Source organism: Erithacus rubecula (assembly GCF_903797595.1).
Source record: "Erithacus rubecula genome assembly, chromosome: 2".
NCBI classification, from domain to species: Eukaryota; Metazoa; Chordata; class Aves; order Passeriformes; family Muscicapidae; genus Erithacus; species Erithacus rubecula.
In genome coordinates this window covers 89,187,455-89,201,065 of record NC_136685.1, presented here as the reverse complement: position 1 = coordinate 89,201,065, position 13,611 = coordinate 89,187,455, and the positions used below count along the sequence as shown (strand labels likewise).

The 13,611-nt window shown below is 39.3% G+C and overlaps 1 protein-coding gene across 1 annotated transcript in view; it reads left to right on the top strand.

Annotated features, from left to right (window-relative positions):
* The window catches only part of PTPN14 (protein tyrosine phosphatase non-receptor type 14), a 71,807-nt gene that overhangs the window by 28,256 nt on the left and 29,940 nt on the right, over positions 1–13,611 (top strand). The window contains exons 3-9 of the mRNA XM_079297503.1: positions 1,601–1,698; positions 3,682–3,749; positions 6,645–6,715; positions 8,371–8,458; positions 10,868–10,956; positions 12,581–12,668; positions 13,302–13,384. Coding sequence (XP_079153629.1) covers positions 1,601–1,698; positions 3,682–3,749; positions 6,645–6,715; positions 8,371–8,458; positions 10,868–10,956; positions 12,581–12,668; positions 13,302–13,384 — 585 coding nt within the window. The remainder of the gene's footprint in view (positions 1–1,600; positions 1,699–3,681; positions 3,750–6,644; positions 6,716–8,370; positions 8,459–10,867; positions 10,957–12,580; positions 12,669–13,301; positions 13,385–13,611) is intronic.

The window sequence follows — 13,611 nt, the reverse complement described above, 5'->3', positions numbered from 1 at the left end:
AATCATGGCTCCACTACAGCTGGTGACATTCTTGACTTCTGTACAGCTGGGATGACATTATAAGATTTGACATTGGTTGACTCTCATGTAGCCTCTTGACACTGTATTTGTTTTAACAATAGCTTTGTTTTTATGGCAGATATGGATTTTCCTCTCCTCATTAGACCAGAATATGTAACTTGTGTGTATATGCCTGGACCCAAATAGCTGCTTTTGGGCTTACAAGTCTTGAAGACCAAATTCATCAAACACTTGCTCATCTGCATAGTTGACAAAGCGTGCATGATTTCAGAGTTAGGATTTAGTTAATTAGTAACTTAGCATGCATGATTTTGGAGTTAGGGTATAGCAAGGGAGTGGAAAGAAGCTGATTTGTCTCTTGGACCCAGCAAGTGTGAAACCTGGGGCTGAGGCACAGGGCTCAGGCTGAGAAGCTGTATGCTTTTCAGTCTGCCTCTCTCAATCAAATTTCAAAATCCCCTCAAAGTTTTAATCTTCATTAGGCTGTGTGAAACCGAAATCTGAGCATTTAAAATGAGATTATATTTGTCTTATACCTCAACACAAACAGTAACATTTGCAAGCATGGTTAAGGCAGCACAGTTCCTGTTCTGTGGGTGATGTTGCAGTGGTTCTCCCTTCTGCTGGGACTGGGAAGGTGACTTACACTCTGAAACAAGGCCAGAACAGCATCTTTGTCAAGAGGTTCAGAGGTAAGGTCAGATGTGGTGTGCTGGTTGTAGCTGAGCACAGTTAGGAGTTTGATGCCCACAGACTTTGCTCTTCACTGTCTGCCTTGAAGAGCAAGGGACTGGCTGGTGTGCTTGTGTACCAGTTCTTTCTATCCCAGTTTATCTCAAATAATTATTTCCTTAATTCCTGGCATTTGAAGTGGATAACACTCCATTTTCAGTTTCAGGGGGTGAGCAGGCATGCAGCTGAAGGGTGCAGTAACCTGTCAAGCTGTTTCAGGTTGCTGTGTCTGCTGACAGCCTGAATAAGCCCATTTGTTTGGTTTTGAAGTTCTTAATTTAGAGCACCCAGGTGTACCCAGGAGTTGGGAGCACGAGGCTGAGTGCACACATGGACTGTGCTAGGAGCTGTGTTTATTTGGTTTGTGTGTCTTAGTCCTCCTTACACATGAAAAATGCCAATTAAAAAAACTTGTACATGGGCCATAGTTTAAGGTAAATCAGCAGACCAAAGTGTATAGCTAAAATTCTGCTACTTCAATCAAAACGGTGACCATGGAGCAAAAACAATAGGAATGGAAGAGTCCGTTTTTTCATTTGGGATTGCATGATCTTCTGTAAAATTTACAAAAGATGCCCTTCACAGATGCCCCTCTGTGGTCTGGGGAACACAAACTAGAACCTTTAATTTTCCCTTTGATCCATCTGGAAGCACTCCACAGGTAGAGATCATATTGATTTGTTGTGGTAATGTGGAGCCTCTGAAGCTGGGTACAGACCTCTGTTCAACAGCCCGACCTGTCTGGGGTGACTCTTTCCTTCCTTTCCACAATCTTATTTTCCCTGTAGGAAATGTGCAGGCATATAGATATTATAATTTGTGCTCTTTTGTGCTCTTCTTTTTGTAGATATCAGTATTACCTCCAGGTGAAAAAGGATGTTCTTGATGGGCGATTGATATCCTCCTTCGAGCAGGGGATCCGACTGGCTGGTCTGGCAGTGCAAGGTAGGAGGATGTGACCCCATAGCCCTTGTCCAGGAATGGCTCCTTTGGTTTGTCCTCTACCCTGACTGGGCACTGAGGCCTTGGATGACTCCTACTCACAGCAGCTGGGTTTCCAATTGATTCCAAAGTGCATGGGTGGATTGCCTCAGGGAGGGAATGAGGGACCACATCACAGCGCTCAGCTTTCCTATTTCTAAAATCCATGCAAGCAAATCTCAACAAAACTCCAGTTCTTCCAGCCCTGACCACGGAGTACTTTGCAGTAATGAATTTGCTTCACGTTCTCTGGTTTGAAATGCAAATTACATCAAAGAGCATGGCAGCAGCTTTAATTTTGCCTTTAATTAAAAACTCATTTCGCTGTATAGTGCTAGATGAAGTATGAAAGAACACATGACCATAATTGTTATGTGAGTTATAAGTTAATAATAAACTTCTTACAACATGATTTTTATTCTGAGACTCCTAAGGACATCAATAAAAGTAGGATCATTTAATGTATATGTGCAGAGGAAGAATTTGGATAAAGTATGTTTCAGTCAGTCCACAAGTGACCATGAGAACTTGAGGCAGAGTTTCAGCAATGATATTCTCTGCATGCTCTCTGATGAATGGAAAGGGGGAAGTATATACATATATAGCAACCATGAGGATCTGATTCTAGGCACAATGGAGAGAAATGCAAATGCTTGTCTAAGAAAGGAATATATGTGAATAAGATTCCATAATGAATCTTTTAATTTAGGTGAATAAAGATTTTTCCAGTGTGTAAGTTGGGTCTGAATAGAAACTGAATATGTTTCACTGTGGTTTTGGAGCTTTTTCCTGATTTTGAGAGGGAATCAATCCTACTATTCCTGACATTACTTCATCTGTCGTTTTGAATGGGATGAAACCAAAAGTATTTGAAATACTTATTTCTTTTAAACTTGCAGGCTCTGTTTCATGCCCATTTTGATTTCTTTCTGTTTATGTTAAAACATAACTCTGAGGTAGAAACAAAATGAAACTACATTTTTGGCATCCTGCGATATGTGAAATTGTCTAGAAGCTTTGAAAGCATGTTTAGATAAAATGATTTATGGTGGGGATTTCCAGCTGCTATAATATGAGAATCTTGTAGATGGTGTTTGATCCTGTTCAATTAATATAAAATAAAAACCTCCTGGCAAGATACTCTTTTGATATAAGCTGTTGTATATTTAACAGATAGATAAATATAGGCATTGTTTGGGGTTTTTTAATGTAGCTTAGCCTTTAGGAAGCATTTCTGAAACTCCACAGTCTCAAGGACATTTAGACAAGAATCCTAAGCCTGGCATGTGAGTGAATGTGAGCATGGAGATGAGTATCTTTTGGAGAGATGTAGAAGAAGCAGAAAAGTGAATAGACAGATGTGGGCCAGTCAGTTAAACCAGTACAGTGCCTGCACTGATAGCTTGGCTGCAGAAGGATAAACCTTCCCCCATGCTGATTATTGACAATTTTTGATAAAATTGCCTACTGGATTTTAACCTTTATAGGCTGCAAAATTAATATTTTGTTTCGTGTATAATTGGATCAAAGTTAGGTTAAATTTTCTTTATTTTTGCCTGGTCAGGGTTGGAAATGGTGGAGAAACAAAAGTGTACATGATTTTTAAAGAGGCTCAGCAATCCCAGCATTTTTTAATGGGATATGAGTTCAAGAAGGCTACAGAAAAACAAGCTCTTGCACTCCTGGTGGCTAAGCACTGCAAATGGTCATTATATTAGGGATCAAAAGAAAGAAATTACTTGTTGGCTGTTATTTGATCCCTGATAATAATACTATTATTTTCAGACCTCCACGTTAAAAGCTAAAGTACAAGCAAAAGTCTTTGTGCTGGGCTGTGGCTTCAAAGAGAACTCTCCCACTTGAAATTAAGCATCTGTGCAAAGGTTGAGTGTGGTCTTAACATGTGTGGAAAGTGCCAAAATGAGTAATTGTGTTGGTTTTTTCCAGCGGATTTTGGAGACTATAATCAGTTTGAATCTCATGACTTCCTCAGAGAATATGTCTTGTTTCCTATGGTGAGTTCCTTATCCCTCTCTTTTGTGGTCTTTTGTGAATAATTTCTCCATGACTCAGAGATGGCTTTGTTGATAACAGAGTAAAAGCACCAGCGCTGGACTAGCGGAAGCAAAATTTGTTCCCCAAAACCTGATTGCAGCTGAATGCTTCTATGCTGTGTTATGTCAGCCCATTTTCAGTTCCTGTTCAGCCTCCACTAGGTGCTCACAAAAGAGACAGGCATCTTTGAATCAAACAAGGATTTGCAGCTGTTTTAAAAGGTTTATATTAGTAGTACTGTGGTGTTAGCAACATGGCATATCAAGGGGATATAAGAGCTGCTGCAGTAAATGTTATGTCTCAGGACAAACCATGCAGCCACTCCTGAGGAGAGGGTGGATTTACATCAGCTGATGTAAATTTACATTGCACTGAAGTGAATCAGGTCTTCCCAAAATGTTCTCCAGGGAACATTTGCTGTAAATTTGGTGTACATTTGGAAACTAGCAAATAACTTGAATGCTCAGGGAAGTAGCTTAGATCACTAATGATCTAAGGAAATTTGGTGACAGATGCCAAGCACTTGCAGTCTGTGGCATTGAGATTGAGGATGACTTAGAGAAAAAGAAACCAAAACAAATGTTGAAGCTAAGTCTGGCTTTGTCTTAGATGAACGAGTATTTCAGTGTGAGTATTTAGTGTAAGCTTAATAAATATAAAAGATCATGGAATTCTTTCTAAGTGGAAAAAATATTTGGAAGCAGGGTGGGGTTCCCATGCCCTGAGTGTAGCTGCCTGGAAGTTAAGGCATCTGGTTTCCCTCTACAATTAGTGGAGTGGTAGAGGGAGAATGATTCATCTCACTGTAATTTGATGGCTTGAGAAACATTTCATCCCTTTTACCCATGCTCTTTGTACAGGAACTGCAGTGGACACTTCATCTTAAGTCCAGAAAGGTGACATCTGCGTGGTGTCTTGAAGTGCAATTTTTAAGCCACTAGATAGCTCTGAAAAAATCAGAAAGAAGAAGGGAATGTACAGAGATCTGAATATGCTCTATGTAGAATATACACGTAAAACGTGGCTTCAGTATTAACCTTGCACTAATAAACTTCTCTTCTCTAGGGAACAGAATTTCTTTGGTTAGCCATCTTGTCTACTGATAGGTAATTGATGATCTTGTATGTAGTTGATGGCTTATGAAGTCATGTATGATAGCCTAAATGGTAAAGGAGATAGCTGAAAAAATATATATAGAGAAAAGTGTTTTTATCAGGGTGTCACTTTGTAAATTAATGTCTGCAAAGTTCCTTCAATAGAAAATGAATCACAGAGTGGTGTGGGTTGGAAGGGACCTTAAGGATCATCTAGTTTCAAGCCCTCTGCTATGAGGAGAAACACTTCCCACTAGAACAGGTTGCTCAATGTCCCATCCAACCTGGTCTTGAGCACTGGCAAGGACATCTGGTTCTATTTTTCTGTTCAGAGAAGCATTAGGGGAGCTTTCAGGTCTCTGGATGAGCTTTCAGGTGTTTAATCTACTCTTGGGGCCCATCTCTTAGGACCTCTGTTTTTGTGCCAGCTGCCTCCATGGTGGTGTGGTCAGCTCTCTTCTGTTGTGCTTGTTTACCATTGCTTTGTGGTATCTTGCCTTTCATCCATGCAACTATTGCTAAATTTAAGAAGATCAGCAGAGTGTCTGCTTCCTATACCTTCAGAAGTCTACTCTTAAATCAACTGTTTCTCTAGACACTTCTTCAACTATTTCTCTTTGCTCTTCTTGGGAGGATAGACAACCTAACAGTAAATATTCCCTGCAAATTCAGTAACAGCAGGTAAGTGCTGCAGATACAAACGAGTCCCTAAGCAAGTTGGAGAATTTGAATGAATTTGGGGCATAGAAAATGCCTCTACCAAGAATATTGCTATAAATTCATTAGTGAAGTGAGCTTGTGGATGAGGGAGGGGCAGCTGCCTTCGTGCTGTTTGATCTTGTGAGGCTACAATGTGTGTCAAATGGCATTTCTTCAGCAGTGAAAAGAACAAAGTTATGTACACAGTACACCCCACAGGTGTGTGGCTGTGCATAGGCATGTACCATGCCATTTTTCATTAGCACGCTACCACTTTCACATTTTTTTGTGGCAGAAGCAAATATCAGAGGGGAGGGCCCCATTGAGCAAGAAGCAGTGTATTTAAGTACATTGCATTCAGCCTTAAGGCTCTCTTAAATAAAAGCAAGAGCTTTGAGGTTTTGCAAGAAAGTTTTTTCAGCTTCCTTTTTTTGGCCTTGAATTTATGAATAGACTTCCTTTATTAACTTGCTCTCAATTATTTCAGAATTGTTTCTACCACACATTATTAAATTTGGAGGGTATAAAAAAATTTCAGCTCAGAAATGTGTTGCAAGCATAAGGTAGGTTGTAATGCCTATTTGAAGAAGCAGCAAACTTTCAATCCCTTTAACATGAGGAAGGGAGCACCTGTATGCTGCAGGACAAAAAGTACTCATTAATTCATTTTCCATGGTCTCTGTATTATTTTGGACTGTTTTTAAAGGGTATATATTATTTTGTAGATTTCGAAATATTTTAAGGACTTGTTCAGTACTTATCCAGGAAAAAAATCCTTTATCTGTGCTCTATATTCTCTTCTCCACTTTGGAATAATAAGGACCTTACTCCTATTTTTAACAGTATCTCTTTACCCTCTCAAAAGAAGGCATAAAAATTGGAGTTTTGTGCTCTTCTCACATATTTTCAGCATCCCATGCCTTGAATTTTCAATGCAGTCAGTGATAGGTTCTCTCTGTAACTAGAAATCTTGAAACATCTGCTGTCATAATTTCTGTCTGCTATTTTGACCTCTCTCTCTTTTGGCTGACTAGTTTTTGATGCTGCTTCTTGTTCTTATAGGATTGGACCCAGGATGAAGCTGTCCTAGAGGAGCTGACTCAAAAGGTTGCTCAGGAACACCGAACTCACAGGTGAGCTTGACATGATAAAGTTTGTGCTATTTTTTAAAAATATTTTTAGCATCATTCCAGTACTTCCCTGCCTCCCCATGCATTCCTGGCAGTGTTTAACCAGCTTATCTTCATGTTAGTATTATGCTTTGTGCAACTGGATTTTTAATTAGTCCATCACAGAAGATTATCTGCCTCTTGTAAACACAAAATGGCTGAGGAACTTAATCTCAAATAAACGAGCATTTACACCTTTAGGCTTAATGAGCATGTGCAACACTACTTGTGCTAGGCAGCAGATTCCTTTCTCTTTCTGATTTCATCTAAATCCTGATGGAGAAAGACCCTGTGGCTTGATTGGTGGCAATCCAAGGGCCTCTTCCAAGAGGAGGGGGATACAAATGCTCTCAGTGTAATAGCAATGAAAATAACAGGAATTGGGTTTGAAGTCTGAAGGAGAAGACACAGTATAGTGTTACTAGTTAATGAGCTAGGAGTGTGTGCACTAGTGCTTTGGTAAAAAATCCTTCTTTGTGAGCAGGTGTCTTTCATGTTGTCCAGGTGTTTCAGTGGTGGAAGTGTTCAAACCTCTAGAGTGCTGTTATGGGGAAAATGGCAGTGCCCACATGTCATATGCAATAGGAATATTATGTGAAGAATGCTGCATTCCCCATTACATGAGAGAAAGTGGCTGTGAAAAGACAAATACCTGTCTCTGAGTCTAAGGCCATTCTCAGTTTTGAGTTTCAATGCAAGCCTGGGCCTTTGATGCAACCAAAGGAATAGCTTCCAAGCCAGCCATGAACAGGCCTGGTTCTGTTCTCCCCCTGCCATGGGCTGCTTGTGTGATCTTGGTTAACTCACAGACTTGAAAGGAAAGATTTCCCACCTGCTGTGCTCTATAGTGCTATTTCTGCAACACAAAGAGCAAATACTTCCCCTCACTTCAGCAGGTAGATTGTATTCCACCTCCCTTCTCCCAGGTATTTGTCTGGTTCCTATATTTCTGTTTGTAAGCTGTGATAAGTAGGAGCAAAGAGGAGAAAAATTAATAGTGGCGTTCTTTTGGAGCAACCTGCAATCTATTCTGACCTGCTTTTGAGAATTGAAATCTGTTTGAATTCCTGAGCTGTGACAGGAGCGTGTGTAGACACGTGTGTAAAAGTTTTCTGCTGGTTTGTTCTCTCTTATGAAAGAGAATCTGTTCAACTTTTGGATTTAGTGCCTGTGTGTTTGAACTGCCAACTTGAAAATGTAGGTCCTTCCTTTTAAGTCATTTTAAGAAGCTCCAGTGGCCTTGTATAATATTCAGGCAGATTAGCACCCCTATGGTTCAAGTTGTCCATCCAAAACTATCCACAACCTGATGGTTTATTAAAGCCTGGAAAAGATTTGATGTGTGTGGAAGAAGCTGAATAATGTGATCAGTTCTGTTTACTCCTCCTGTCATTTGAACTAGGCTTTGTACCTCAGCTTAGTGACATTTAGTAAATTTTTCCCCCTTGCTGATAATGATCCTAATTTGGAAAGTTAGCTTTGTGTTCTGCATTTCTAGGCAGCATTTCCAAAGTGTCTTCTCAAGTGGTTTGTGAAACTCACTTTTTTTTTTTTTTTTTTGCTAGTGTTCGTGTGTGTAATATTGAACTATTTGCTGCCTTTTGTTAATCTAATTGCAGTGGCATTACAGCAGCAGAGGCTGAGCTAATGTACATCAATGAAGTGGAACGTCTGGATGGGTTTGGACAGGAAACTTTCCCTGTGAAGGTATGTTAGTGTGTGTTATAAAGGAACCTCTGAATCAAATGATGCACAACTCTGCAGCAGCCTCTGGTCTGCGTGCAAGTCATGTTTGTCCAAAAGGGACAGGACTTGTTTAACTGCTCCAGAGGGTGAAATGGCTGCTGGTAGTTGGAATGGACATTGCAACATGAGGGTTACTTAGGCCTGTAGTGCTACTTCTCTTCCATGAAAATCCTTGTTACAGAAGAGGTTGCTATGTTCTAGGGTGTGCTCTCTCAGGAATAAGAGATGCTCCTTGCTTTTCTTTCATGTGCTGTATATGGTAGAGTGGCCAGGGTAAATGAATCTCAGCTCTGCTTGTCCTTTAACAGGATAAAAAAATGAGACTTTTCCATGTCTCTCTAAACTGCTACTTACAAAGCATTAACTTCAGTTTTCTGTAGTTTCCTATATGTGCACACAGGTCCACTATACATTTTTAATAAGGGGGAATTTCAGGAATCATTTTGCAGTTGCAGTCACTTTTCCTTCACTGGAAGTCCCATTCTGCCATGGATTGTCTGAATATGTGGCCTTGTGGAGCACATGCTGCCATGATAAAATTATGCTGAGAAACTGAAAACTGCTATTCTCAACACGACCCATTCCTTTTTGCTAACCTATCCAGCCACCCTAAGTGGTGGATTGTAAGTGGTTTTCCTGCTAGTTAAAGATAACTTGGAATTTAAAAACAAATACAGACACACACCAAACAAAACAAGCTTCTTGCTGAAGTCAAAATTGGTGCCAAACTCAGAATTGACCAGGAGGGGAGGAGCTGAATGGTAAATAAAGTTTCAACCTATCAAAAAAAAATTGGAATGCTTATTGCCAATGAATGAAATGAAAGCTTTCCTGAAATTCATTTGGAATAATGCTGCACACTACTGCAAAAGATTGCTGTCTTGGGAGTGTCATTAGATATCATTGCATGGGTCAATAGGGTTAAGTATGAGCAGTGGGCTGGGTGCTCTGCAAGATGGCAGGAAGGTGTTAGTCTTGCATCAAGGAGCAGCATGCTGGCCATGGAGAAAAACAGAACTGCATTCAAAGGGGAAAATGAAAGGTTTATCTTATTTTCCTGGTAGAAAATGTTATTAGAAATGCATGTCTTTCTTTCCATGTAGGTATTTGTCTGTACACACACACATAAGTAGATAGATGTGCTTGTATGCATACAAATACATACATTTTCCCCATGCATTCCCATTTATTATTTTGCCTTGTAAAACTCCCTTTGGCACAAGGCAGAAGAATGCATTGTCCTCTAACCAGACTAAACTGTTGACTTTTGGCTTGTGGATGAATTGCCAGCCATGGTTTCTTTGCTAAAGGCCAGGCACTCAGTAGCTAAACAGGTGCATAGGTCCATCATTGCCTTTTGAGGATGAAGCACAGCAAGTCCAGGAGAGCAGCTCTGATCTGGTCTATTAAAATGCAGGGGCACCTGATGGTTTCTGCAGTGTGTGCAGGCATAGCACATTAACTTCTCTCATATCCTTTCTTCTAGCCATGCTTTCTAACCACACTTGTGCTGTTAGTGTGATTTCTATTTACCACTTTAAAGGGTGAATCAATTACTGTATATGCAGCTGAGGGGGAACTGTTTTTGCTTGCTGATAAATGTAGAAAAACCTCTTTGTCAACAGTGTTAAACTTTTGTAGCCAAAGAAATAGAAAAGGTTTTTTAAAAAAACTGATTGCAAAATGGATCAGGAGCATGTGGTTTTCAAACAGGAGCCTACAAGGAGACAGGGGTAGGTGCAAAAACAATAGGACTTCTTAGAGCCCACGATTTTTGCATTGTTTTTATGTGGCATGTGCAGTTGAGCATTTAACCCAACAATTGGGAATCAATAGAGGATGGATCTGCATAGAGATGGAAGTACTTTTTGGGGTGACATGCTGTGAACTTCTACATGGAGTACTTAAAGGAGGAAGTGTGAAGGGTAGAGCTTTTGAGAGGGATTCCATCTCCAGGTGTGGTGTTCTGAAATCTCTACATGTTTTAACAGATGTCTGGAGAAATACCATGGCTGTGAAAGACAGCTATTGCTTTTGGTATTCCTACAGGCTCTAGGTAGCTGTAGTCATAAAGATAGGGGATGTGGGGTATTATTATACAATAAATGCCAATTTGTGGTCTGTGTGGTGCTTGAGAGAGGAGAACTTTGAGCTCATTTAGCCTTCTTCTGTTCTTATTAATCAGCACAATGAATCCACTTAAGTGCTAGCTGCTCTGAAATAATGAAAATCAGAGTCCAGTCAAGCAGCAAAATGTAGGTTAGTCCTGTATCCACACTGAAGGGCTTCTCTTTGGTACTTCAGCATGCATTCATATAAATGAATTACCAGTTTCTTTATTAAATTATATTTCTTATCCTTTCTCTGCAGGATAACCATGGAAATGACATACACCTTGGTATTTTCTTCATGGGCATCTTCATAAAAAACAGAATTGGGAGGACAACTGTGATTTATAGGTAAAAGTGAGGGTCTTTTGTATTTAAAGTGAGTTTCTTTCTGGAGCTCTATGCATGGGAATTTTTCCTTACTTGCATATGTGACTGTAATAGTGCCAATCCTCTAACTGAGGAGTAGTAACCTTGCTGTTTTCAGGATTGGTCTATTGGCCCAAAGAGATTAGAGAAAGAATAATTTCTGATGTCTCTGAATGGGTTGGATGGCAAGAAAATTGTAGTAGCCTGTCATGTTTCTTGTTCTAGTTTACAAGGCTTTGATCCCTTTCCTTCTCTTGTCTTTATGCCTTCTTCTTTGATGCTTCTGGATGCAAATCTGTTAAACCTCACAGCTGGCAGCCTAAGAGCTCAGCACTTCTAAAACACTACTAAAAAATCTGGTTGCCATATTTAGGTGCCCCACTGAAAAAATTTTGAACTTTCTCATTCTGTGATTTTGAAAAGCATGACTTTGTCACTGTTGTTTATTATGCAGTTTATTTTGGTTAATAAGAATGATTTATCCATTAACTTTTTTTTTGGTGAGTTTGTTCTGTATTAAAATGTTGCTAGAAATCTCCATGATTCCAGGGAGGATAATTTCACTCTTCTTTGCTATTTTTCTAGCAGACATTTTTATTACTGTTGCTGTTTACTTGAAGTGGATTTTTACTAATCCCTGTGATTAGAGGAGGAATTTTTTGCAGCCTAAAAGTTGTGTTTTTTGAGGTGCACTGATTTTCAGTCAGTAGCTAAGGCTTATATCAGACTTCAACTGGAATTTTGGGGGGAGGGCTGCCTTAAAAAAGCTTTCATTGGTCAACTTGAAAAATGTTAGTGCTCCATTTCCCCCATAGCTGATATTTTGCATATGTAATTTTGAGAAGGAATTAGATAATCTTTTAATTGGGCCAGGTGACAAAAGCAAGAAGTTTCTTTACATGTATAAATGAGAGTTGGTGCTGGGATTCTTACTGTTTGGAAATATGCACTGCAAGCATCCTGCCATGACATGAAGAGGAATGCATGCTGCAAACAGAACAAACAAGTCCTTTCCATCCCCGTGGATTGCATGCAATGTACGCAAATGTCTGTCAGCTATTTGTAAGAAGATTATAACTCAGATCTTGGGCAACCTGACAATTACTTGGGGAAAAAAAAAAAAAAAAAAAGATTGCAAACATAAAGCCAGAGTATTAACATGGTATGCATAGCCTACATAGCCATGTTGTCAACCTTCTTTAGCAAGAATTGGCACTGCATGAAAGGTGGAAACAGCATTTGGGGAGGAATGGAGCTTAAAACAAAATAATTCTATTATATGTGGCTAAAATCAATCAGTTCCAAAATGCCAAAGTTCAGAAAAATTATTATCATTAATGTGTTTTCAATGTGTCTTCCATTGTGAGTCTTCAAATTCATGTTTTTAAAGAGAGCTTTTAACTCTTCTGCTTTGGTTAAGAGCTTTGTTTCCACTTTTAATCAGAACATGATTTCCTTATTTTCCTGACCAGGTTTCTTCACCAAAAAGTTACTGAAAACATTTCCCATAAAATGAGACTGGTGTTGACTAAGGGATTCTTACTCTGTTTGTGAAATGTTTGAATGTATGTGTTGGCAAACTCCAATGCATTTTTTCACTCTGCAGGTGGAATGACATTGGGAATATTGCTCATAACAAGTCTTCAATTGTTCTGGAGTTGATCAACAAAGAAGAGAATGTACTCTTTCACACAGTAAGAAAAAGATCTGATCAGTGTCATCATGAGAGCTACTTATGTAAAAATAAAACTTTAAAATTCCACTCTCTTAAAGAGGCTCGCTTGCATAACATCATGTCCCTCATAGTTTGTCTTGCACTTTATGCAAAAAGAGAAATTAAATTCATTTAGGTGCTAATTTCTGTATTTTCTTCCAAGCATGCTGAAATATCCTATGCTGGAAGTCTGCAAAAAGTGTTTTTTGAATGGCATAAATACAGCAGCATAAGTAGAAACTGGGCATGAGCTACCTGTGTGCAGAGACTGGAACTCAGAGGCCATGGAGCTGTTCTGTGCTGTTTAAAATCACTCCACATCTCCCTGAACCAAGGCCAGTATAGGAACTGGACCAGCAAGCTTGAGCCGTTTTATTGTTGTGGTCCCCACCTACTGTGTCTTAGCAGTGAAGTGTGTAAATGCACACCACTGGGTTTCAGTAATCCTATGCCTTGAATGCTCTTCAGACCACTAGATGTGCTCTTGGGAGCCAAATTCTGTACATGATAGACCTTACCAAACGTTCCTGCAACTGGATTTTTAAGAAACTTTTGTCACTTCTTGGTAATAATAACATTTTTTTTTTTCCTATTTTTTTTCTCATATTTAAAGGATGACCTTGAAAATGCCAAATATATTTCACGTCTGTTTGCATCAAGACACAAGTTTTACAAACAGAACAAAATCTGCACAGAGTGAGTACTCTTGCTTCACAGTTGTTTCCTGACACCTTGCTTGTCTGAGTTTTTGCATGTCTGGTTTTGTTTGGGTTTGGGGGTTTTTAGTTTGTTTTTTTTTTTGTTTGTTTTTCCTAGTCACATATGTCAGATATTCTTTTCCCCTTTCCTTTTTTTTTTTTTTTTTTTTTTTTTACCTAACAGCAAGAAAAGACAGTTGAGACTGAAATTTCCTTCTAAGCCTT